The 27,933-nt window shown below is 33.1% G+C and overlaps 1 protein-coding gene across 9 annotated transcripts; it reads left to right on the top strand.

Annotated features, from left to right (window-relative positions):
- The first annotated feature begins 39 nt into the window (after positions 1–39).
- LOC146538292 (PH and SEC7 domain-containing protein-like) lies at positions 40–27,372 on the top strand. 9 transcript variants are annotated; one of them, XR_014878040.1, is made up of 21 exons: positions 41–425; positions 7,937–8,003; positions 8,718–8,771; positions 9,210–9,297; positions 11,487–11,729; positions 12,015–12,131; positions 12,911–13,013; positions 15,028–15,179; positions 15,486–15,578; positions 16,076–16,185; positions 16,638–17,002; positions 17,301–17,485; positions 17,902–18,095; positions 19,657–19,855; positions 20,351–20,502; positions 21,019–21,145; positions 21,476–21,577; positions 21,958–22,102; positions 22,356–22,478; positions 22,931–23,753; positions 24,458–27,372. XR_014878040.1 is itself a non-coding variant. In XM_085186325.1 (20 exons), exons 1-20 carry the CDS (start codon positions 291–293, stop codon positions 23,036–23,038), a joined length of 2,844 nt encoding a protein of 947 aa, XP_085042451.1. In that variant the 5' UTR covers positions 40–290; the 3' UTR covers positions 23,039–27,372. The 9 variants fall into 9 exon arrangements, 8 of the variants coding, with proteins under 8 accessions (XP_085042451.1, XP_085042449.1, XP_085042448.1 ...); XM_085186325.1 differs by having other exon boundaries at positions 40–425; positions 15,034–15,176; positions 17,310–17,485; positions 22,931–27,372; XM_085186323.1 differs by having other exon boundaries at positions 40–425; positions 15,028–15,176; positions 17,310–17,485; positions 22,931–27,372.
- The last annotated feature ends 561 nt before the right edge of the window (positions 27,373–27,933 follow it).

The following is a 27,933-nucleotide window of genomic DNA, read 5'->3' as shown; positions in this document are numbered from 1 at the left end:
GAACCGAATGATTGAGTAATGTATGAAGTCAACTAGACATTAGGCGCCTCCCTAATCACCTTTTGCAGTCGCCAAATGTCTATATTATAAAAATATATAAATATGTAATATTATTTATCTGTGTCTGTCGTCGTTTTACTGGGTGCGTTTGATATTGTACGTTGTAATTATGAATATTTTCGTTAATTTTATTGAGTAATATTACTTACAATCAATCACTGTGAGGAATTAAAAAGTGTGATAAGTGAAATCCTTTGGAGGATATTGACCAATGCTGCTGTATACTGAATATGGCTGACGAAAGACTAGTGGTCCTGAATCGTTGTGACAACTTAGGATTCGGATTTTCTTTACTCGGTGAAGCCGGTTTGCCACATATTATTTACGAAATTGAAGAAAATTCTCCTGCAGCTCGTAGTGGTGAGGTAAGGTGGTAATAAAATTTTATTAAAGTTATTATATCTTTTATGTTTTTTGTATTACAATCTTACTTTGAAAATCATATATTTCTAATGAATATCAACAAAAAATCACTTAGACTAAAATATAAGTATCATATTAGTTATAAGTTTATTTGCTTTATTAGGCACTACAAAAATATTAAAATCAAAGTTAAATATTGATTTTTCTCAGTTATAATGACTCAAGCTGTTGATTCCATATAAGTGATATATTAATACGAGTAATTATTCATTAAAATATATGTAGCACATTATTCATTGCTTTCTCTATGCTCTAAAAAATACCATATCTTTTAAGATTGCCTAAATAAATTTAATTTTTGTCTCAGGAAGTTATATTAGATTTTGGTATATTTTGTATTTAGTTATATACACTATGAAATACATGATACACTTTTACTTAAATTTATATTATATATTGAAGCTCATTCTCAGTCATTAAAAATAAAAACATATTGTATATAAATTCATATAGATATTATATGACAGTGACATAAAACTATAGCATTTTCAAGGTAAACAAGTTATTTCTTGTTTTGTATAAAGAAGTTACTATAACTTTTATATAAAAATATTGTTAATTTACTTATGAATATATTAAAGTCATCAATTTGAAATTGTTTTTGTATGTGATTGTTTTCTTAATTTGCTTTTAAATACATAAATATTTTATTTTAATACTACATACATGATCTTGAAGTAACTTGTTTTGTCGAATTGTTGATTACCATGAATAAGAGTGGAGCACCTTTGGAATAATATAAAGTTTACATGACTATATTATTATAGTATACAATTTTATTTATACTTTGTTTCTTTATGGAAAGAATTGAGAAAATATACAAGATATTTTATTTCTTCATTCTTAACTAAATATTAAAATTTACAAAAATTTTTGATTCTAAGTTATATGCAGACTATAACTGTTAGTTTTACAGTTAATTTATTCAGTTATTCCTTTTCCTTAAAAAAAACTATTTGGCTAAGTAGCTTCTTCACACTATTTTTAACCTAGCAGTGCAAGCAAAGAAAGTTATGTATCGAGACATTTTCTTCTTAACTTTCGATCCAAACTTATAACATTTCATGTGTTTGGAACCTCAATTTGGCTCTAATTTATATGTTATTCTGCTTTATTTGCTCACGATTAATTTTGATATTCCATGAAAAAAATAATTGATTTTTAAAAGTATTCCTATACTATATAGTACAACTAAATCTTGTTATGATTGAAAACTGTTACTTGTGCCTTCACCCCCGCGGTCAATTGGAAATAGCTTGATGCTCAAAGTAATTGTGATTGCTAGTACATTGTGTTACAATATAAGTAAAGATGACTATATTTGGCTATAAACACTAAATAATTAGTTTATAATTTTAAACAAATATATAAAATATTATAAAAGATTAACATGTAAAATGTTACTTTCAGTTTCCTTTTATCCTTCATAGATTGATAAAAATAATTACTTGACCAAATCTTAAAAAATCTATTTGTTTAGGTATGTATAGTGACCATGTGTTAAGAGTAAAGTGTGTATTTTTGACCACTTTACACTACACACACATTGTGTGTGACACACATTGTATATACATATATTTATCCTAGTAAATTATATTCCATCTAACTCTTTAGTCTATGTTGAAAGATCGACCCGTCATACTACTTGTGAAATGAGAGCAAACCACTTATAAGATGAACAGAATGGAATCCAGAAAACTTTTTTCACTGTTCTTAGGTTTTTGTGTCATATATATATAAATGTTTTGTATAATATATTGATTTTAATTATTGAATTATATAAATATATAAACTAAAAAATCATCATCATATCTGACTTTTAAGAATTTCAGATTTAAGAATATTAAGACTGTTTATTTTTACTTTGTGACATAATAAAGTTTTCCTTAATATTATACATAAAGATGAAACTAAGTAACTAACATTACAACAACATTGATGACTATATAAAGAAATGTTGAAAGAAATTGTTACAAACCAGAAGCAGTTAAATGTTCTTTAAAAACAAGATAAATACACATCATCTATACTCTTATAAATCATTAGGAAAGGAAGTCTATGTAATTGCAATAAGTGATATGTATCCCCTAATGACAATACTTCACATGAGTTTCCTTCCAATAAGGGTCGTTGCCTACAAGCAACTCGCTTGACACAATTCTATTTTTTTTTTTAGTTTTTTTCACCTATGTATACCCTCTTAGGAGGCCAGTCACCAGTCATGGTTGTGGGTTTGACGCCACACAAAGAAATTTAATATTTATTTATATTTTCATTTTTTTTCGCTCTGGTGTCGAGGCAAAGCGCGGCATTGAGTTTCGCCACTCCACGCCAATTCCTCAGAATTTGGCGGAAAGTTGGAAATAGTGTGTCTCTCTGCCTGTGCAGTACAGGCAGAGTGTGCAAGATACCTACTCTCTTTTACACGAGATTGCATTAACAAAATAATATTGAATATATTGAATTATATTTGTTAAGGTGTGAATTAAATGCATATATAAAATTAGTTGGTAATCATTTGTTTTATAAATATCAACGTAAAAATAACTATTGTGAAACAGTACTTTTAATAGATACAAATTACAATAAATACAAATAAATACTTACTAATAATAAATTATACTACCAAATTATATATTTCAAAAAATATAATAACATACACAGCATTTTATTTACACAAACATTTTTTAAAGCTTACAGACACATGACAGATCCACATAAAGAATTCAAAGCTGCATTTTTCTATAAATTTCTAAAATGAAACGTATAAATCACATATTTTAATTGTTTCTCCATTCTTGTATTAGATATTTTATTTAGTGGTTTTCAAACAGCTTTATATGAATTGTTATTTACTGGTGGTTGGGTTATTGTATTGCATTGTTATGTATTAAAAATATACTTTGAGCTTTCGTACGTTTATCTATAAACGCACGACACACTATCTACGAATCTACGCGCGCCCGCTTAAGCGCTTTCGATTTTAAACGAATTTTCGAACTCATTAGTTGTGTCAATCAAGTGAGACAGTGTCAAGTAGATTATCATAACTCTTTGATCTTAATCAACATAATTTAAATTATGGATTACTGTTATATCCAGTATTGTAAGCTTCGATAGACCACAATTTGACTGCATTTTGTATTAGTATATTGTTTATTTTCATATACATCTATTTTATACTTTTTAATCATGGAAGAGGATTTTTTGATCCACCTCTACTTCCAAATTTGCTCATTTTAATAAGTTTATAAATATTATTTATATGTTATATTTATATAATTCTTTATTAAAATAAATTTTCACAAGAAAGCACAAGAACCATTACCATAATCTTTGCAAAGAAAAAAAATCCTATATTAGGTATAAGATTTTATTAATTACAAAATTATTTTTCATAGAACAAAGATATATGAGAATAGGGTACTCATTACTGCACATGCACATACACACTAAAGAAATATAAAAATGTATGCAAAGGCGATCTTATAGCTCCAGGCAATCTTTTACAGACAACTTTTAATAAAGAAAGGATTTCTTTATAGAAAAAGGAATAAGAGAACGGTTCAGGGCATATGAATAAGAATAAAAATTATGAAAACTATTCATACGCTTTTAAAAAAATACACTTGTATATACTTGTATAGATAAACTAGCGGCAAGCTCGCGGTTTCACCCGCGTGAACTATGTTATTATTAATTTCCGTCTCCATGACTACGTCCTAGTGACGTCTATGCCAAATTTGAGACTCCTAGCATTTGTAGTAACGAAGTTTCATACAAACTTATGACCCCAAAAACAACCCCTTAGAAATCGAATATATATAGAATATATATAGGACGTAGGTGCACCTACGTCCTATAAGTAACTCCTATGCAAAATTTGAGATTCCTAGCACTTGTAGTTTCTGAGATTTCGTGATGAGTGAGTGACCTTTCGATTTTTTATATATAGATAAGAATATAAATTAGATTTTTACGAAATACATATATATGTGTATAGTAGCGGTTTGGCCCTGATTGCGTAAAAGACAGACAGACAGACAGACAGAGTTACTTTCGAATTTATAATATAGGTATGGATTAAATACAATAAATGTTTGTACATTATAATACGTGGTGTTGAAGGTTAGTATTGAATTTCATTACTAATTAAGACAGTAGATAATCAGCAAAAATATACAATTTATATATCAAAGAACATTTCTACTATTTGAAATGTCGGACAGATAGCGGAAATTCGTTTACAGGTCGATGATTTCCTTCCCCTTGGCTTTTGCAGGAAATTGGCTGGATGTCTTATTAAGACCCAATATTGTTTAATTAGGAAGATTTTTTAAATTATCATATGCATCTTCTATTTACGTAATTACGAAATTTAAACGCACTATATCCGTCCTGGCCTGTTATGCCAGGAGTACTACGAATGATTAATTATTGTAAATATATAGTGTGTAACGTAACTAACATTTTTCCTACCTTTAGCGACGCACGAATTTATGGTAAAATAAAAGTACGAAATATATGATTGTTTCCAGCTTTTATCCCTTTCATCTTCCAATTGTATTTTCTTGGGTTAGAGTTGGTTTATTAGACTTAGGCCCCGTTTATAAATAAGATATTTAAAAAAAAACTTGATTAAAATTTTAAATACTTATCTTACCACAAAACAATACGTACAATCTACCAGTATGCGTGTACTATGAAAACTATAGTTAATAAATATTTTAAAAGTTAATGCCTTTTATTTTGCTATGCTGCTGTAATATTTTTAATATGTTTATTTTATTAATTGTGCTGTCATGTCCAGGCTTACAGTCACTCACATAAGTACCTACTAAACAAAGTAACTGACATACTTATAGAATAGTATATTTAGATATGTTTGTTTTTTCTATATGTAATAGTATTTACATTATATCTATATTATTTTTAATATTTTAGAATAAATTATTTTATAACAGCATAACTTTGAACTTGGAAGTAGAAAGAGAAAACTTCTAATAGCTGATAGTGCGTAGGCTTTTGATGTACGAGTACTCGAGTAGTGGGCGTTTAGCACGGTAGGCGTTCGAGAACTCTCGTCCAGTATTTGTATGTAATTTAACTCGCACATCATATATGTCAAGCTTTATAAATAACTTATTGTAATCAACTTATTTTGTTCATGCTAATGAACGGCAATCTGGGAACCTGGGAACCTAGCGTTAAGATGTAAATATATAATCATGAAAATATTAAACGTTTTAGTCCGCCGAGGGGGAAGCGAATCCACGACCGTCGCGTTTAAAGTCACATGCTTGTGAACTCGCGCCACCACTGCCTCGGAAGACGTTTTATAGCACTACATTAATACATATATTTAATTAATATTATTCGTACACATTTTTTAAATCGTGCTTATAATATAATACAATATTTTTAAATCAATATTTTTGTAAAGAAACTTCGTATCACAATAACGTATAAATTTACAGACAGATTGAAAGAAAGCCAAGATAGAGCTATTATATTTATAACGTAGATGATAAAGATACAGGCGAAGCGCGACGTTGAGTTCCGCCAATGCACACAATGCCTCGAGAATTCGGCAAAAAAATAAAGAAAATGGGCAACGAAAGTGTCTTGAAGGAAACGGAGTGTTCTTAGGATTTCTTTGCCTATCCTGCTGTGTGTTGGATACAGCGAGAAGACAAACATTATAATAAATAGTATTATAAATATCAAGTGTCCTAAACATTGGATTGTAATATGATAGTAATAAAAAGTAAATAAGCTGCTTGAAAATAGGTTAGCTCACCACAGAGGACATTAAATATTGACACGGCGTGCACTAAAGCAACCTTACTGAAATTCATGGTCAATATCGAGGAAAAGCACTTTACCGAGCCGTCCCGTGCTTTGAGGCCAGGTGGGCCGCCAGCTAATTCCTATTTCCTGCACCCTTATATAGCAGTTTGATTTAATTTATCTCCTAAGCTTGCTCCATTAGCGCTCCCCTACTACAGTCGTTTGATAACAGCCGACAGCTACGGGCGCGGCGTGCGCTCGTGCTCGCTGACCGCAGCACTAGTGCGCTCTACTTTATATTTGTTATAATAAAATACTTGCTTCGATGCGTTCGGATTCAATTTTAGTGTATTATATTTTTAATTATTTGTGATGAAAATATTAAACTTTATGAACGACTTGGATGTCCTAGATCAGTTGTGGATTGTCTACAGTGAATCATTAAATCAAGAGGAAGTTGTGATATGTATGACTGTTTATGTCCTTAATGAAGTTGTGTGAATTATTGATAAATTGAAGCTTTGTGTAGTACGTGCAATGATACACATGTTTCTTTTAACCTTATACTTTTATATGTATAGTGTAAACAAATATAGTAGTACCTTCAAAATATAGTATAGTGCCAGCCAGTGTGATAAACTACATGAAAGTAAGCTGAGTTTTCTAATAATAACCAGCGAATTTAGTTTTTAAAAAAAAATAAAGCTTAAAGATGTGTTATCTTTATTCACGATAAGATAAACAATTAAGAAAGTTCATTCTACAATATTTTGCTATTGTTGTTGTTGCCTTAAAGAGATTTAAATTGGATTTCTTTCAAGTTCTCATGAATCATTAGGTGCTGCTACCGGTTTTAAATACGGGTGCAGAATTGAATAGCGACCGACACAAGTAATTACTCTTTTGAAATTCTTTATATGAGGTTAAACGTTTCAACAAAATGTCATAATAGTTTGAAACTTGAAACATTTTTATATTTATAAAAAGTATTATATATTTACATAATTAGTATAATGTATTTTTAACATTACAAACATAAACAACTATAAAATTGTTATCTTATCTATTTATCTAATTTTGAGACTTTTGATGAAAACAACACTTGCAATAATTGGCACTCTACCAGTGCTCGTCTTAATTTGTATATTTCAAACACAAACACGTTGCACATCTCGGTGTAATTAGAGTAATTATAAATATCAAATAAATTGTTACATTTCTTAAAATATACAATTATATTTCCATTTATTTATATTAGTATTTGGTTTTGGTTGGTAATGATTATACAATAATTTGTATATATTGTTGTTGACGCGACTTTCGCCAGTCAGCTTACCTCAAAAATTTGGCGGAAACATGGAAACGGAGTATCTTAACACTAGGTTCCCTCTGACTACTCTACTACATGCGGCATACAGCGTAAAGCTAAAAAAAACAAATTAAGATACAAAAGTTTAGCCATTTAGTAAAAGCTAACTGCCTACCTATTTAATAACCAAAGCAAATCTAATTAATTACATTACCTTAGTATAAATTACCAATTTTTATTGATAACAAAAATTTCATATCACATATTGAATATTACTACACTCAAGAGACATAATAAACCTTGAAGCTGATTTTTCGTTGCAATATAAATAAATGGCCGCACGTTCAATTACAGGTTGAGGCGGGAGACGTATTGCTCAAGGTTAATGGGACTGATGTGAACCGGTTCACAACCAAAGAAGGTAAGGAATTTACCATTTATCACCCATGACACTTACATGTGTGCCCCGAATAACTGTTAATGACTAATTAATGATTAATGATATCATCATTTTTTAGAACCTAGCGTATAATAATACTTAATATAATATTTGTAATAGAGTATACGTATAGAATATCTTACCTTAAATCTATATAAGCAACAGTGTAACTTGCGACTTGTTTCTTAACTGTAGTTTAAACTTACTCGTGTTTATAACGAAATTTCAGTTCATTATTATTATTATGAACTGAAATTTCGTTCAACTTAAACTATTTATCATTGTTACTGTATCTTTTATAAATATATTTCGCATAAAATTTGTATTGCAAATTTATATTCCATTATAAATATTCGTTTGACTGTTGGATACTATCTATGAAATATTAGAGTTAATTCAACGATCGCGTTATGGGCGACCGCTTGAACCGCACTCCGCACCCAGCACGCAATCGTGTAATTCACTTTTAACACTCAACTCTACAAGTTAATTCACTTCTGTCTGAAGGGATTTTATAAAAGAGTTTAATATTTTCTTTTTCAATAACAATTTTTATTCTTAGGTCAACCATAAAACTTATGATAAGTTCTACCAAGGAAAGCAAACGAATCATATAGGATTGTTCATTCTAAATTTAAAAAGTCATAGATAACTTATTTTAAATGTTTTCACCCAAAAAGTTAAATTATGTTTCAGTATTAAAATGTTTGCGACTTTCGTCAGATCCAGTTACATTACGACTAAAAAAGGGTGAGTTTATCAGTAAAATAGCCAATATAACTTTTAATACCGTCTATTATTTACTGTGTGGGCAGAACTATGACGTTCAATACAAGCTCTGTGGTTTCCAGTAATAAAATTCGTATATCCCCGAGTGGGTCGGTTGAGTTTGCGAAATAAGTCGCTACAAATAAGAGTGGCGATATCCCGAGTAAATTTATAGGTGACTCTCGGGATTCAATCCTACCTGTAACCTTACCCAAGGAATATCTTATAACGTATAGTAATAATGCTTGTTTTTCGTGAAATTAATTATTTAATGATTTAGTAGAACATTTGTATAGTACAAGTGAAAGGGATGTCATGCATCTTAGAACAATAATCGATTATTATCGCCAGAGACATGTGAAATAATATTTTTAGGGTTATTTTTTCATCATTACTATGTCTGATAACGCGGTTTTGCAGACCCACAGATCAAAGCAAATGTGAGGCGTTATCTGTCCGGCGCAGCGGAACATCGTACTAGCGGACCGCAGCGTACGAAACACGATAAGTGAGCATTCTTTGTCAATTTTTTATACTGAACCTACACTTATAATTGGTGTTGCTTATTGCTTTGCTATATACGTTACATAACTAGAGTTAGACATTAAGATTTACAACATATTTTTTTAAAACATTTTTATTTTTGTACGTCTTCCCTCGGATATCCTCAAGTTTTATATTTAGCCGCACCTTATTTTGGGTGTAATCGTATACCGACCCTCCTAAACTTTGACAGCTGATATCCGACTGCGATAAACGATAGACGGCACCATATGTGTCGCAGACGGTCCACCCTCGCCCCGTACTTTTAACGAGCACCTAACATTGGAGAAAGCCATTTGACAGTTATCATTGTTGTACGAAATGTTATATAATATGTATTAATTGTATTTTTTTTAATTTGTTTATCTATCCCCACTTGCGACCTTCATTAGGTACATCGTACTGAATATATTTATGTAAATAAATGAAAGAACACTAATTATGTATGGTATTTTGGTCTAATGTTAATATTATTACTACAGTTACGAATATTACCTTTATGTATAGTAACTTGGCATTGTGATTATTGATTAATAACGATTTTGGAAGGTCAAATATATAAACGTTACATTAAGTTAGATTGTTTATCCTCAGAAATTTCTGGCTTTTATTTAATTTTAAAATACAAATTATGAATGAGGCCGTAGTGGCGCAGCGGCACAAGGGTGTGCCTGTAACGCGACGGTTGTGGGTTCGATCCCCACTCGAGGAAGTGAAATATTTATTTACGTTTATATTTCCATTTCTTCGCTCTGGTGTCGAGGCAAAGCGCGGCGTTGAGTCCTGCCACTCAACACGCATTGTCTCCAGAATTCCGCAGAAAGTGGAGAACGGAGTGTCTTAACTCTATATTCCCTCTGCCTACCCTGCTGTGTGCGGGATACAGCGTGAAGCTGAAAAAAAAAAGAAAAAATAATAATTATCAATCATATCAAAAGTCAGTTTTTTATGTTACTTCCTTATTAGAGAATTTAGAATTTCATATGAAAGATTTATATAGACAGTAGATAGTAGACCGATTATAGAATACGTGTTTGTACTAAAATGGAGAGTGAAGTGATATCGTTTACTTTATAAGGCATATGTAATAGATTGTCTCTAACTCTTGATAGATTTATAAACCCACTGACCAAGCTACTATAATAATTATGAATCTATGAAATGGAACAATCACGTGCACAAAGTTGAATCGTTAACCTTACGAGTACTTCGAATGCTTATAAAATATTTAGAATAAGTCAGATGCCTGCGATTGATTCGCTTGCTTTGGTTCGTGGATATCGGAATGTTACAATTCTAGCTCCGCGCTTTTTTCTCGAACTTACAATAGCTAAATAATTTATATAGTGTAAAATAAATAAGATCATATTAAATAGTGGTATCACATCTCAACCGCTATATTGGTAAGTATTGTTCCCTACAATATTACAAAAAACAATAAGAATATATGTAAGTACTTATAAGAAGTAATAACATGACCTTTAATGTCACACAATTGCACCATATATTGATATACATAAATTATATGATTATTAATGAATCGGTTCAGGCTTTACGGAAGTACCTTTCATACATACACATTTACTTAAATGAAATGAAAATTAAACATGTTTATATAGACATTCATTGATAGGATATGTTATGTTGTTTTAGGTTAAAAACAATCGGTGTACTTACAAAAGTAAGTTCAGCTGTTTGTGTGAAAGAGTAACATACAATATGAGAATGATAATTATAATATTCTGTTTCCTATTGTTTTAGATTATGTATTGTATGAAAATACTTAATAACATAGAATTTCATAAAATAATAGCTTTGTATTCAATTTGGTTCACGTTGTATCCCGCACATAGCTGGGTAAATAGAGGGAACCTGGGAGACATGCCTTTCCCGTATAGAACACTTCTGTACTACACTACCCACTTCCGCCGAATTCTTGAGGCAGTGCGTGTTGACTGGTGGAAGTCAACGCCGCGCTTTGCCTCGTTACCATAGCGAGGAAATGACAGTAATCTGACATAAACAGCTCGTTTAAGTTAATTTACAATTTATATATTATGAACTGACGCGTAAGCCATTTCAATTTAATTAAAAGGTCAAAAATGCTATCTATCGTCGGCCACTGGCATTTTGTAAGACATAAATCGTACTTAGATCGGGATCGCCGCTATCGAGCAACTCGAACAGCAACTCATCTAGCAACTCGTCGAGCAACGGGTCCGGAGTACAGTCGGGCGAGAGTTGCGAGGCTTTGTTGGCGGAGGAGAGGCGGCCTCGCGTCAATCAACCCAAGTTCGAGGCTTATATGATGACTGGCGATCTGATACTCAACTTGTCGAGAGTTGAACATCCACATCACAATCACCATGCGCCTACACACAGAACACATTATCACAGGTGAAAATATTAGAAAAAAACATTAAAATATGTGTTTGTATAATATTATTTAAGTTTAATTTATTTATTAGAGGCCAATCGTGTCGTAATGGGAAACATTTTGACTACATGCGATGATTGTGGGTTCGATCCCAACTTGAGGATAATGTTATTATTTTTTTCCTGTCCTCGTTGTGGTATAACAAAGCATTCCAACACTGAATACGCTATTATATTTAAGTAGATAATAAATAATAATATATAATAACATTTATATTAAACTAATGAATAATACATTTTCTCTAGATATAATTCAACACCTGCCTCCCCAAGTGAAACTCGGCTGGCGGCTCGAGTGGAATTATCGCAACGGCACAATTCTTCGCCTGATACGGGCCTAGTTGGTGATCATGCCAGTAAAATGTACATATATCTCATTAATTCTACCTTTCGCTACAACAAGTTATTATTGCTCGCTTTCCAGATGAAATCTAGATATACGTGAATTGAAGTTAGCTAAACATATATAGATATGTTTTGTTTTATATTATTTTCGTCGGTGCCAGACAAGGAAAAAATAACATTAACAGATAACTACTAATAACAACGTTGTAATACATATTTTTATATTATAACATTTTTTTTATTATACATAACTGAATCCAAAAATTACGGACTTTAAAAAAAAACGTATGTGACACGCAATCGCGCCAATAATATTTACTAGAAACCTTAACTAAATACATTTCACAGTCTCTTTATCGCTTAGTGGGCGTAAAATTTTTACATTTTTTTAATATTAGCTAAAATATTACGCGGCGGTAGTATAATACTACATATACTGCTTCTGGTGGAGTAGGGCAAACAAACAAATAGAATTTAGACTGTTAAAGTTAGGATCCTGATAGCTACTTACATCTAGTGCCCTAGAAGTAGTGGTATTTATACAAATAGTATTTATACAACACTACTTATAAAATTATTTTATTCACCATCGATGAATACGTATATATACGTAATAACAGAGGTCTTATAATTTTGACGTGTGTATCTGTGACATCGTAGCTCAAAACAAATGAACTGATTTTGATTTAGTTTTCTTTGAAAGGTGAAAATGGATAGTGTTGTCAGTCATGATTCATGAAAATTTGTAAAGCGTTCATATAAAGATTATCAGTTTTTAATTATCAATTATTTTCCAGGTTTAATTCTCAACCAGCGTCTCCCGCGGGAGGGGCGACTTCGGAGGTAGCGACACGCACACAGCATATAGTAAGAACCTCTAGATCTGAAGATCATTTACAGGTAAATAAATTTAAGTTTTTTAAATAATGTAATTAGTTTATATTAAGAAATTTTGGAAATATTTTATTAAAATTTTTGTTCCATAAAAAAACTATAACTTAAGTTTTGCTGTTAACATGTAAACATATTTTTCTTTCCTAAAGTGTTGACTTATGTGTTGACCTTTGAAAAATATGAAATAACCTTTTTAGCCTTTTCTTTTAGAACTCGGCTTTGTGCTTTATCTTTTTATCAGAGCAAGAAAATAAAAGAAAATCGTACCTCCGAGTGGGAATCAAATACTTCACCGTTGTGTTTAGTACCATCGTTTTGGCCATATGATCCTTAACATACTGGCTCAAAACGAATTTCTGTAAATTAAAATTTTGTGACATATCACATTCAGCCAAGCTTTTCTTCAGTTATTATAGTTGGCTTCATATTTACTTAAGAGAAGATATTATAACAGAATAAATAAAAGTGATAGCTGATATCTCATAATTTACAATATTAAATAAAGTAATCATTATATAACAAGTTATTTACTGCATTCTTAATGAGTTGTAAAATTTATAATTATCAGATATTTTGATGATAATATTTGCACGGTAAATATTTTGTCATTAAGAATCGAATGTGCGACGCTCGACGCTATTTACAACGCAAATTACAATAAACACAAAAATTTGGTCTAAGTCAATATTTAAAAATATTGGTACTCATAGCATACTAAGTAATTTATCCATACCTATATTATAAATTCGAAAGTAACTCTGTCTGTCTGTCTTTTACGCAATCAGGGCCAAACCGCTAATTTAATTGTGATAAAATACTCATATAGAGATACTTGAGGGTCCCGGGATGAACATAGGATACTTTTTTTTTCTCATATTTGTAATATTTTCGTTATATACCAATATATTAAAATAATTAATTTGACAAGGAATTTATTCCGCCATGTTAATAACAATCGTCGCTACGCGTTGCTAAGCAACGGCTTGCAAAGTTTGCTGTTTTAAGAAAACGTCACCCAAAGTGAGTTTGCTTAATGCATACATGGCGCGCGCAGATATAGATTTGTATACATTAACAAAAATTAGATGATTTCTATAATTTGATATTCATCCTTATGAAAATAAATATAATAGTCACTTTTAGCATTTCATCTAGATGGAAATTATAGTTTACTGTATAACATTCTAATAAATAATTAAGATGTGACTGATTCCAAATGACCTAGCCTTCGGGCGGCATAGAATGAGTATGACCGACGCGAACGGGCAGATGACTTTGATGATTTTGTAAATTTTTATAGATCTTCGAATTACTATTATTTTTTATGTAATTATTTGCTGCTTATAATTAATTTATCTCAGTTCGGTTATCTATACCGATGTTATACACTTAAAATATCGTAATTTTAATCATTTGAGATTTAATTTAATATTGTTCGCAAAAATTATTAATTATTTAATATAGAAAAATGTTTAGTACGCGCGCACAGCAAACTTGTTTTTTTTTAAAATTAAGAATTTCCTTTAGTTACTTTTACTTCTTTTGTTTGTTCATTTCGGTTACTCAGATATTTTTTCTAATAATAAATCTCCACTTATTATTATTTTTTAACTTATTTTAATTATTTAGGCTTATATTTTCGCGGGCGTAGCCGCGTCCGGGCCCACTAGTATAATTATATATAACAATTTGGGCCTTGAAGAAATTTGTGTCTTCTGTTTAAGCATCCCTCCAAAATGTATCTTTATTGGAGGAACCTGGTTCATTTCAACCTTTAGAATAGCATATCAAGCCTAATGCTTTGTAGTGACTGACCTTCTGGTCCCACATAGGGCTATAATGTAGACTTGAATCATTATCGCAATATTTCGAAAATTGAGAAACGAAATGTCTTACTTTCACACCAGGCTTCCTCTGCCTACTGCTGTACTTGGGATACATTGTGAAGCTAAAAAACTATTAAAAAATAATAAGCAATGCTCCACTACAGACTGGCAGAAGGTATTAAAACTGCACCAAGTTTCAGAAGGAGTCGTCGCTCAGCGCCGTGGCGGTGGACATGGAGGAGGACGTGACATCGTCGCTCAACACGCTGCTGGACGCGCGCCCCGACTCAGCCACGCCCGCGCACCCCGCGCACCCCCCGCGGGACGACTCCGAGCGGGACAGGTCGTGGTTTTTTGACATGTTGTTTGTTTGTAAAAGACTAAAAAATGAAGAATAGAATCTCCCCGAACACCCCGCGTGATGACTCCGATCGTGGTTGTGGCAGGTCGTGGTCTTTTGACATGTTTATAAGGGATTAAAAATGTAGAATTGATAGTCTTTATATTAAGTTCCCTCTGTCTGCTCTATATAGAAAAAGAATGGAGCAGCTGAACAAATGTAGTCAAAATAATACACTAATTCGATTTGGAAATGTGAAAATAATATTATAAGATACAAACAAAAATTATAAGGACATTTTTTTTACATCAGGATCGTGTGGACATACAACGCGCCGGTGTCACAGTGCAATGGCTCCGCGGCCACCTCCAACTCTACCTCCATATCGGATGGCATGTCGCAACGGTAAAATATTTTATTACTAAGTACTAGAGGGTTTCGTGGCGTACGGTTGTGAGTTCGATCCCCACTCGACGAAGTGAAATATTTATTTACGTTTATATTTCCATTTCTACGCTCTGGTGTCGAGGCAAAGCGCAGCGTTGAGTTTTGCCTCTCAACACGCAATGCCTCCAGAATTCAGCAGAAAATGGGGAACGCTAGGTTCCCTCTGCCTACCCTGCTGTATGCGGGATACAGCGTGAAGCTGATTTTTAAGTACTAGAGGGGTTGCTATGTATATGGTTTGCTTAAGCAATATCGCTAGGGTTGCCATATATAGAATGACATGGTTGCCCTAAAGTTAGCTGTAGGTAGCAGATTTGCTTTTAGATATTTTCATTATTTTTTTCCTTAGTAAATAATACGCAAAAACTCCGAAAATGTATCTTTAACTGTAACAAACAAACAAACTGTAACAAAACGCAACTTCAGTATTAAAATAAAACAATTGGTGTTTCCAGGTCGTCGTCGCCGCTATCGCCCACGTCGGCATCCTGGTCGGCGCTGTCGCCGCGTGCCACGCCGCCGCACCGCGCCGCGCTTCAGCCACACCACCACCGCCCACTTAATGGTATGTATATTATTTACTTCTTTTTTAGCTTCACGATGTATTCCACACATATTAGTGTAAACAGAGGTAACCCGTGAACCTAGTTTTAAGTCACTCCGTTCTAATTAAATCACTTCCGTTCCCCACTTTCTGCTGCAGGCATTGAGTGTTCAATCGGGGAATTCTTTCCTGCCTCTGCCTCTTGAGGTAGTAGCCCCTCTGAAAGTATGAAATATTTAATTTCCTCGAGAAGGAATAGAACCGATAAACTGTCGCGCTTACAATCGCACTCTTATCCCCACCACGAGAGGCCTCGTACATCTTTTTACTTTTAAATCTTTATTCCACATCTAGCAGGGTAGGCACGGAGAATATAGGGTTTAAACCAGATCAATTAAATATCTTAACATCCATATTAAATTATACAATTATATTATATATTACCTATAATATTTTTTTATTATCGTTTTCAGGTGATATGAGCTTATCGGAAGCTGTATCAAATATATCTAGTCCAGATTACCAAGATCAAGACGACATGTTCGATACCGGAAGAGAATGTCCCAGAATGGAACTCTCGGACCCATCGGACTCCGATTCTACTATATTAGTATCAGAACCTTGCCACAAACGTGCAAAATCTAATTCGACCTACTCTGACCACGGTAGTGATGTAACTCTCAATGGAGACAGTAAAGACTATAGAATAGTGATACAAGTGAAAGGACCAGAGAAAAACGCAACGAACGATAATGTAAATAATAATAATAATAGTAGTAACTATGCACAAAATGGTAAAGAGAATGGACACAACTCACCCGAGAATCAGGGTTATCAGGTAAATCAACCTAATATATTGTAACATTTTTCGGTGATTTGAGCATTACTTCAGTAAAGTAACATAAAATACATACAAAAAAAATCGTAACTGATTGATGTTTGTACATGGTATATATTAAAACACGAAAGTAATTCAGAAGAAAGGATCAAATCTAAATTTAATAATATAATATCCAAATTAAATAATTCAGAAGAAAGAATCACACGAATTTACAGTCACAAGCTTGTGCACCGGCCACAATGTTTTCAGAAATAGAAATATTACATACAAATAATATATTGGATAAATTTAACAGCATTTTCAGGAACTATGCAGCGGTTCGGATGCTGGCTCCGATGAGGGCTCGGATGGAGACTCTCTTCACTCTTTCCACTACAGCCCTAAGGCTGTGGACATACCTTCCGCTGAACGTCTCGCCAAACGATTGTACCACCTTGACGGGTTCAAGAAATCGGATGTCTCGAGGCATTTGAGTAAAAAGTTGGTGGTAGTTTTAAATATGTAAATTGTCCTAAGTTTAGCATCAGTATATATTTTTTATTTATATACAGATATATGCCTAGATAGTTTAGATGAACAATACTTAATAATACTATTCACTGTGTATTACCAATTCTATAAAGTGGAAATCGAATCTTCAACCATAAGTTGTACAGAACACAGTACAGTTGATGATAGTGTAAGAGGCGAAAGAGGTAGAGGTCGGTTCTCCCTGACTACGCCAACGATTACCTTACGTACGAGGAACTAAGTATATAAGGTATGTAAGCCGATTGCCAATAAAAACCAGTTTAGGCCATGCATGTTATGTTACACCTACATAATACTATGAACACTCAAATAAATGCTAAACTCAACTTAGAACTCGCAGACTAAATTGTAATATTTTGTTCCAGCAATGAATTCTCGCGAGCCGTAGCAGAAGAATACGTAAAGCATTTTGAATTCAGTGGAGCGACGTTGGACGAGGCTCTACGGGCGTTCCTAGCTCGATTCGCTCTAAGCGGCGAGACTCAAGAACGCGAGCGAGTACTAGTGCACTTCTCCAGACGATACTTGGAATGTAATCCTGGAGCGTTCAATTCGCAAGGTTAGTAATTTTTATTTTGGGGAATATTATGTCTGTATTTTGATTTGTTTTGTGTTGTTCACGTCTTGTAATTTATTCTACTACCATATATCATTTATAAAAAATAAATTCCTTTCCTTCCTCCTGGCATTAATCCCGGTTATTGCCAGGGTCTGCCCTCCTACTCAACCTACTCCACTTTGCACGGTCTTTTGCGTCCTCGGTGGTTAGACCATTGGCTCTCATGTCCTGCATCACGACATCCAGCCAGCGCTTCCTTGGGCGTCCAGTAGTTCTCACTCCAGGAACTGATATAGCAAGGCACTTGCATCCGACATAGTTCTTAGGCCGGCGCGTAACGTGGCCAAACCATCTCAGATGACGCTCTTGGAGCTTATCCGCTACGTCACGGACCCCAAGACTACCTCGAATGAATGTGTTGCGTATGCAGTCAGACCGCGTTACGCCGCACATCCACCTCAGCATCTTCATTTCCGTGACGTGAAGCTCCTGAGTGTGCCGAGATAGTGCCGGCCAACATTCGCTGCCGTATAAAAGAACCGGTCGGATGATGCTCTTGTATATCAGCCCCATGAGCTTGGGCAGTATTCTGCGGTCGCAGACCACACCAGTGACCTCCCGCCATTTGGCCCAGGCAGCGCTTATCCGCCCTTGGACATCGTGATCGATGCCTCCAGACTCGTGCATAACGGATCCAAGGTACCTGAACTTCTCCGACTTAACGGACCGTTCTCAAGCGTACCCTTCCAGAGGTTCACTTTACGCTCCAGCGTCAGTCGGTTCTCGGTAATGAGTGCTATGTCGTCGGCATACATCATCAGCCATGGAGGCTGGTCCTGGATGTGAGCCGAGACAGTATCGAGCACTACATTGAATAAGAACGGACTAAGAGCCGAGCCCTGGTGAACCCCCACTGTAATCGGGAAGGGTCTAGTGTCGCCAACAGCAGTCCTAACCATAGAAGCGGAATCGTGGTACATGCCTCTGATAATCTCAATATAGGCCTCAGGGATCCCTTTGGATCGCAATGCCCACCAGATACACTGACGAGGCACACAGTCAAAGGCCTTCTGCAGATCTAAAAAGGCCACATGCAGAGCTCTCCTTTTTTCCCTGTATGCCTCCATCAAAGTTCTGAGGGCGAAAATGGCGTCCATGGTGCCCGATCCTGGCTGAAATCCATATTGAGACTCAGAGACCGTACACTCTCGGCGGAGCCTGAGGTCGATCATGCGCTCGAAAAGCTTCATGGTATGACTCATAAGCTTAATGCCCCTATAACTACCACAATCTTGAACACTGCCCCTTCCCTTGTAAATAGGGGTAATAAGTTCCATTATAACATAACAGATGCCTGTAGATTTTTATAGCGGAATTCTAAGCTGCATTGATGATTTTATTGTGTGTAATATGGTGATCGAATTCCCCTATAATAAATATCGATTTACATTCGGAAAATAATTAGTTTTATTTGCTCGCTCTAGTAACAACGCAATATTTATAAATATAATATATTAATATTTTATTATATAATATTTTAACATTTTTAAATATATTTTAGACGCAGTACACACACTTACATGTGCAATAATGTTGTTAAACACGGACCTACACGGCTGCGGCAGTGGCACATTCCGACGTATGTCTTGTGCGGAGTTCATAGAAAACCTGGCTGATCTCAATGATGGTGACAATTTCCCAAGAGACACGCTCAAGCATTTGTACCATGCGATACGTAATACTCCGTTGCAGTGGGCTCTGTGAGTTTATTGTATTTAAATTTAGTTAGTAGTAACCTTTAGCTACCTTTGCCTAACGCGTTCGTTTTTTATTTACAAAAAGTAAAGCATAAAGGCGGTAAGTGGGATCGGAAATGTCTTAATGGGAATGAAGTGTCTTAACACCCTATTATACCCTATTGCTATTGCTATAAAATAGTTAACTGCCAAACTATAAGATATAAAATTTTCTTTTTATATAATGTTTACCTTAGTAACTAAATTCTGAAACTAATGTAAGAAGCACCTAAGAAATTTTAATTTACCGATTGATTGTTTAGCGACTCAAAATGACTTTTTACATATAGCTAATATATATACAATATGTTGGTATGGTATGGTTCTTTGATTATGGCGTCCCGAGTGTGCCAGTTAAGCACAATACAATATATACTCGCATATATGATTCTGAGAAATTTCTCCGGCTTTTTCGTCGCTTAAAAATACTAATTAAACCCTTCAATTTTCTTCTCCCAGGGATGTAGAAGCGGCTCCCGCTGCTGAAGCTCGTCCGGCAGCGCCTGTTGGCAGCAACCCGTTCCTCGACCTCCCCGACCAGAGCCGAGCCGTGGAATACAAGAAGGGATATGTTATGAGAAAATGTTGTTACGACGCTAATGGGAAAAAGAGTAAGCCTTGTGTATAAAGCGCCGGCCATATATATTTTATTTTTCTAGACTTTTAAAATCATATAGTACAAACTGAAAATTTCTGTGTTTGTTTATATAGCACAATAACTAAATGGCTGATTGGACTTTAAGAAATAAAAAAATGAAGATTTTCTAAGAGACATTTTACAATAATAAAATGTATGTAATATAAATAAGACCAGTCGTTGCGCAGGGGCAGAATCGTACGACTATAAGCACAGATTGTGACTTTGATTTCCATTCGAGGAGTTATTTAATATTTTCATTTTCTCGCTCTGCAAACGAGGCAAAGCGCGGCGATGAGTTCATCATTGCGTGTTGAGTGGCGCTCAACACACGAAGCCTTCAGCATTATTTTTTCTTTATACTGGGTTACCAGGTTCCCTCTGTGCACTCTGCTATATGCATGAAATACAGTGTGAAATAAAATAATGTATAAATATGTATTATAAGATGTGAAATTTGTGAGTGCAACATTTTTCTTTTTATTTATAGCCCCATTCGGACGTCGTGGATGGAAAATGTTTTATTGCACTTTGCGTGATCTAGTTCTGTATCTGCACAAAGATGAGCACGGATTCCGAAGGAGTCAAATGTCGGATAATTTGCACAACGCTATTAGGTATATCTATTTTTATTTATAATCTACGTAGGTCGGCAAGTTATTGTTTTTGTATATATTATCGTTGAATATAAACTAAATGAGATCGTCGTGGCGCAGTGGAAAAGGATCTGACTTTTGAAACACGAGGCTTGTAGATTCGATACCTACTCGTGGCAATGATTACATATTTTTACATTTGTCCACTCTGGTAGACAAAGTGCTGCTGTAAGTTTCGCTAATCAACACATTGCCTCAAATGTCACGGTAAGTGGCAAACGGATACTGTATAAGTAGTAGAAAAATATATGTATTGATCATTAAAAAATAAATGTACCATCTTTTTCTCAGAATACATCACGCATTGGCAACTAAAGCAACTGACTACACAAAGAAACAACATGTGTTCAGACTACAAACAGCTGATCAAGCTGAATATTTATTTCAAACAAGGTGAGAATATATGATTTTATATATTTGTTGTTATTTCTTTTAATTTTATCTAATCCCTACAGACACACGTTATGTTTCTTTTGTTAACATTTCCTAAATTATTACCTATATACAAAAAGCTTATACCTTAACATAATAATGTTTACCTTCAACATTTCAGTATATAAATATGATATATAAGTATATAAATATCCCTGGCAATAGCCGGGATTAATGCCAGGAGGAAGAAGATATAAGTATATAAATATATCCTTAAAGAAGCCCAGCCATTGCCTACTTCACTATACTAATATAATTTAAAACTATATTAATAAATAAAACAACCAACATTCAACACTTTTTTCCCTCCAAGCGTTCCTACATGTATTTGTATATTTTAGTGATTCAAAAGAGTTATGTTCCTGGGTGGAAACGATAAACTTCGTCTGTGCCGCGTACTCCGCTCCGCCGCTGGCCGGCGCCGTCGGTTCGCAGCGCAAGTTCCAGCGCCCGCTACTGCCCTGCACGCACACTAAATTGTCTATGGTAATTATTATTTTTATTTACTTATTATATGTATAGATAACGTTTTTTTTTTAAAAAATAAAGTTTTTAATATTTCTCCATAGAGGCAACAAAATTAATTGTAAGCGCATAATATTTTCGTCATAGCTCGATAAGAACATATACCTTAGTAGTCATAGGGTTTGGATGGTTTCCGAGAGGCTCAGGTTCGAGTCCCATTTTTCTAGGTTTTCTAAAAAAAAGCTGGCATTGCAAGTAATATTAATTTTTCCAGCGAGAGCAGCTAGCTGAGCACGAAGAGCGCGTGGCGCGGCTCGAGGAGGAGCTGGCGGCGTTGCGCCACGCCCGCGACCACCCGCACGCACACCGCGACAAAGACCACTACCTCGTGCACGAGGTTAGTGTCCTATATTCAATTTATGAATACTTGTATATATATCTTACACACAACTATTCTATATATATACTTACCTATATTGAATCAAAATACTAAAAAAAATGAGGTCGTTTTGGCGCAGTGTACAGGGGGATAGCATAACACTTGAAAAAAAAAAACAATACGTAGTTATACCGCTCAAATTGGGGCAATTGTGACGCACTGATATACGATCCTTACTGTAAACGCAAATCCGGAGAATAGAAAAGAATGAAATACTTTCCCCCTAGGAAATGAATTTCCTTGCTCGGGTAACAAGACAAAGTTTAATGATGAATTCTGTCACTCAACTCAAAATTTCTCGTAAATTGGTGAATGGAATATTAGCATTAGACATTACTACTATCTTTGAAATGCAGCGTGAAACAAAAAATATGTAAACAATAACAATACGTAAATTCCATTATTTCCAGATAAAGAGGTACCGCACATACGCGTACGTGATGCGAACGCGTGGGGGCGGCGCGGGCGCGGAGGAGAGCGCGCCGGCGCTGCCCGAGCGCCACGCCAACCCTCCCTGACGCGCCATGGCCCTGTTCGCCGCCTGCGTGCTCTGATGCTACGACACCCGCGCTGACCCCTAGATCGTAACCCCCTAATGAACCCCTTGTCCTGTTGGAAAAACGAAAACGTTCAATTGTGTTATATATAGGTACAATTTCACATCTTCTACTGTGAAGTTGATTGTATAAATACAGTGATTGAAGCTGTCGTGGCGAGGCGCTGGCCCGACTATAGTGGTTTCGATTCTCTGTCGGGTAAATAAAATATTTTCATTTCCTCGCTCTGGCTACAAAAGCATATTTTCTTCCGTCATTCAACACGCAATTCTCTAAAATTGCTCTATCCGGTTCGTGGAGAACAGAGTGTCTTAACACTAGATTGCAGTTACAATAAAGACACAAGGCATGTGTAATTGCTACCTATATATTACATTGAAGCAAAAAAAATGGTTCCCTTAGCTCCTTAGACTATTGTAGTGCACAAGTGAACCGTATGTATCAGGCGAGGCGAGGTGGTCCGCGCGGCGAGCTAGTGAAAAATACTTGACTATGTGAATTATTCTATATAATACTTTTTTATTATTACGCCTTGAGAACTTCTTTTTCTCATTCCTTATACCCAGCCTTAGTCAGTGATATAAAATGCGTCGCTCGAGTGATAAGCGAATGATTGAAACCAAAGTGTCACAGTCAACACCCACCTTATATTAAAATACTACATTGTTAAATTTCGGTAAGTTAACTAAAATTCCACTAAAAGGTGAACTAGTTCATGGACTTAATTGGTACTAACTAACTAAATTACATTTAATATCACTTATTGTTAATTCTCAATTGTACAGGTACTATGATATAGACTATCTGGATGTAATTATATTCAAAACCAACACATTTTCGTCAAACGTTATCACCAAAAGTATAGCTATATTATTGATTATTATATAATTTCATCTAGATATATCTATATTTTTTAAAGGATGATAAATTACCTCGTATTAAGAAATTAACACTAATAAGACTTGAATGTAGAACAAAACTCTAATAAGTGATATCTCTAGGAAAAGAAGCAAGAGGACACCCATAAACTACGCCACACGTTAAAAGGGGTGGAGGGGGTCGGTGAAGTATGAAATTGTGTGATAAGGGATCTAGGGTGTAGTATGGATGAAGGGATGATGGGGTTCTAAATTTCATGAGTCTTTCGACTTCCAAGTGTTAAAACATAATATATATGTTTGAAAATACACCACAGAACCCACAAAATAAACAATGATTTCAGACTTGGTAGAGTGAGGGGACAAATGTGACAAGCTAGAGGAGCTGAGGATGGTCAAAAAGAATTAAAATGTCATGATTTGTGTGATGTAATTTATGGATGGCTTCTAATTGAAATTAAGAATAATTATAATAGTTTATACAATATATTATTTGTTTTAGGCATAGAACATAGACAGGTTCTGTTTTCTAAGCCCCAGTTCTTCTCAGTCTTATCTGAAGATGAAAATTTAAGTACTATTCAAATCAAGTTTGGTCCAAAGTCCTTGCTGCAGATTTTTTTATAAAATTTTGTATCTATATTAAAAAATATTTTGCTGATATCTATGGTCTGTGATCATGATGAGCCATTATATATCTGTCACTTTAGTAAAGTTTAAATACAGAAATAGGTTAAACTAAACTGTTTATAGTGGTTACATTATGCCAAGATAGAACACCATGCATTTTTCATTGTTGATTTTATTTTTATTTTTTTATGATCTTGACAGTTTTTCACTTTACCACATCATGAGTTTTATAAAACAACAATTTGTGTTATTTCTATGTCATTATATTAGTTCACATATACATATAACTTCTCTAATAGTTAAAATAAGATAATATCATTGTTAAAAAGTAAATATATTTAATATTTAAATTGAATACATTTAAAAAATAGAATATAAAAAATAGATTATACATAGACAGTTACAAATGGTATGTAATAAATAAACATGATAGGTTGCCAGAATTTAAATCTACGATAAAACAACTTTGGATATAAAAAAATGTTTTGTACTTATACCTAGATACACATATATAAATGTATATGTACATGAAATGGTTTTGTTATAACTTGGAATTGAAATGGCAATTTATTGTTAATATCTCGTATTCACATTATCTTCTCCCTAGAATTTGTTTTAATTATGATAAAAATTAGATAATTTCAAAGTATAGTATATGATTCTTTTTACTATTTCTCATAGAATATATATGTGAATGCGAGATAATGTCATCAGCCTGATGTAGTGTGATATAACTTGTATAATATCATTAAACTCAGCCATAAGACTGAATGCGATACTCATGCCACATTCCATTGGTACATAACATTTTCGGTAGATGCACGACATCACAATACTTTTATTAGTAAATAATTAGTGTTTAATCATTATTACATAACTGACAGTACACACATTTATAATATGCAACGTTTCATAAAATTTGTAGTTGTAATTCCAATATATCACTATAATTCAACTATGTTTATTAACTAATATTGTAAAAAAATGTACTAAAAATGTAAAAGAACTAGTCAACGTACATAGCAATTGGGTAAATTGATTTTAAGTATGTCATAATATTTAAGTTTCAATTAAAGATGTTTATATGTAGCAAACATTAAAAAGAAGTATGATCGTATATATTACATACTAATATTCGGATTGAAAGGGGTTGTGATATTATATTTTGAGTACTGTTAGTAATGTATGTGTGATTAATGGTCAGTACAGATTAATTTTACAGTCATCTAGTCCTGTCTTCCTTAACAAAATGCTTTGAAAGTTTTATATAAATAAAAATTAAACAAAAATTATGATTAGAGCTGGTTTGTTACTGCTGGTTTATTTAAAAACATTGAAGTTCACTAGAAATGTAAGGGAATGCGGATATGAATAATTTAATGTGCTTAAAAGCAAGTATTATTAATTTAAAGCTATGCCTAGTATAAAAATATTGGCCCCACTATATTGATACTCTTCACATATTTGTATGTAATTATGAATGATTCCAACGTGATGTATAAAAATGTATCTATAAATGGTAATTCACACATAAAGCTTATTATTTGATGTCAAAATTGTAATCTCAATTAGATATCATTATTAAAAAAATTATAATGAATCTCAAAATAAATATGTGAATTATAAATTTAAATAATTTCACAGTTTATATTTTAAATATGATAATGAAGGCAGTGAAAACTACACTTTGTGTGGCAAACTCGGCTCCTGTGACTGTTAGTGATTATGGGTTTGTATAGTCTTGAATTTCTGGTTTCATTCATAATTACTCTTATTTACTACGATTTCATTGTAGGGTAGCAAGAAACTTAAATAACAATGTGTTTTGAATATAGTTTTGTATATGATATGATTTTATAATTAAAAATTAGTTCTAAAAATGTAAATTTTATAATTTGAAGAATGCATAAAATGATGTAGTTCAGTATTGACATTAAGATAAAGGTTATATGCTTTAACTGATTTCTCTCTATATAAATTGCATCATTTGCTTTTTGTGTGAAAATTATTTATCATTCCATGTTTGTTTATTAGATGCTTGAAAAGAAACGAAATTCTCTAGTGATGATTGTTTTAGTTGTTATTTCTTTAGTTATATATTAATTCTTCATCATATATTTTTTTTATATATTCTTTGACTTTGGCTGAATTTATAACAGTAATGTAAATAGATTTTTAAGTATTGAGACTGATAAGTGAAGTTATTTATTTATATAAATCAACCAGTGTCAAATGTTGGGGCTCTTATGACTTAAGCGTCTAGAATATCAGATGCAACATAAAAATGTATCATAATTAAAAATATATATGGTACAATAATAATAATTATTGTTTAAAAAAATGTATACACTAAACTATTGTTTTTCTTATGAAATAATCTTTTTAAATTAAGCTTTATTTATATACTAATTTGTTTTTATGATTACTATCAATTTTGCAGCAATGGTTATCATTCTCTATAATACACTTTATTTGATTTTTATTTAATTTTTTTCATTCTATATATCTTCATATCACATATATACTTTATTTTTGGTAAAAGCGAGTTAAACTTGTATGTAGCAATGAATACTGAAGATAACATTTACTAATAACTGTAATAATATAATGCCTTAAACATATTGTGATGGCAACAACAGTATAAAATGCATTGTCATATTATACTTAAATAAATCATTGTTTTTTTTGAAATTTTTTTTATAAGTTATTTTTTATGATTAACTAAAATGTATAATTTAGTTAGTTTTATTTTGTTTTAAATAAACTGTTTGCCTTGAGCTTGTGAAATTATGTGTGCTTTTTTTATATGACTAAAATATATTTTAACTTATTTTAATATTTATAAAATTAACAAAATATTTACATATTCAATTAATACTTACTGAACAGGAGATTTTTTCACGATTCAATAAGAACGCATAATCATATCCATTAATATATATCTATTTATATTTATCAATCGATTATACATATATGATAGGTAATGTATTACTTTCAACTTAGAATAATTTTGATACCGGTTGTTGGTCCTATTCCCGTGAAGAACAATGCTTTAGTCTTAGGTGTTTTTAAAAGTGTTAATTTATATACCGAGGAGTGTAAAATCTTTAGAAACATACTAAAACTTGAACACAACTTTTGTAAAAAACATATAAGAATTTAGATTTAGCTCAATAAAAATGTATGGCTTAATTGGCTAATATGCTTGGATGACTTAATATATGCCCAATAAATGCAGTTTGAGCAGAATTTTTTATATTTTTAAAACTATAGGGCTTTACTTTTATGAAATTGTAACTTAAGAGACACTAGAAAAAAATATCCTGACGCCTTTGTTCAGTGCTTTTG

This window comes from Heliconius melpomene, chromosome 6 (assembly GCF_056956725.1).
Source record: "Heliconius melpomene rosina isolate 202511_hmr_F chromosome 6, ASM5695672v1, whole genome shotgun sequence".
NCBI classification, from domain to species: domain Eukaryota; kingdom Metazoa; phylum Arthropoda; class Insecta; order Lepidoptera; family Nymphalidae; genus Heliconius; species Heliconius melpomene.
The sequence above is the reverse complement of the archived record's forward strand: the minus strand, read 5'-3'. Positions and strand labels throughout refer to the sequence as shown.

Excerpts from the sequence above, each read along its gene's own strand:
- LOC146538292 (XM_085186318.1), top strand. The coding sequence starts at position 291 with ATGGCTGACGAAAGACTAGTGGTCCTGAATCGTTGTGACAACTTAGGA. Across the intron at positions 13,014-15,027 it reads GATCTGAAGATCATTTACAG|TTTCAGAAGGAGTCGTCGCT; the intron begins GTAAATAAATTT and ends AACTGCACCAAG. Across the intron at positions 20,503-21,018 it reads CGACGCTAATGGGAAAAAGA|CCCCATTCGGACGTCGTGGA; the intron begins GTAAGCCTTGTG and ends TTTTATTTATAG.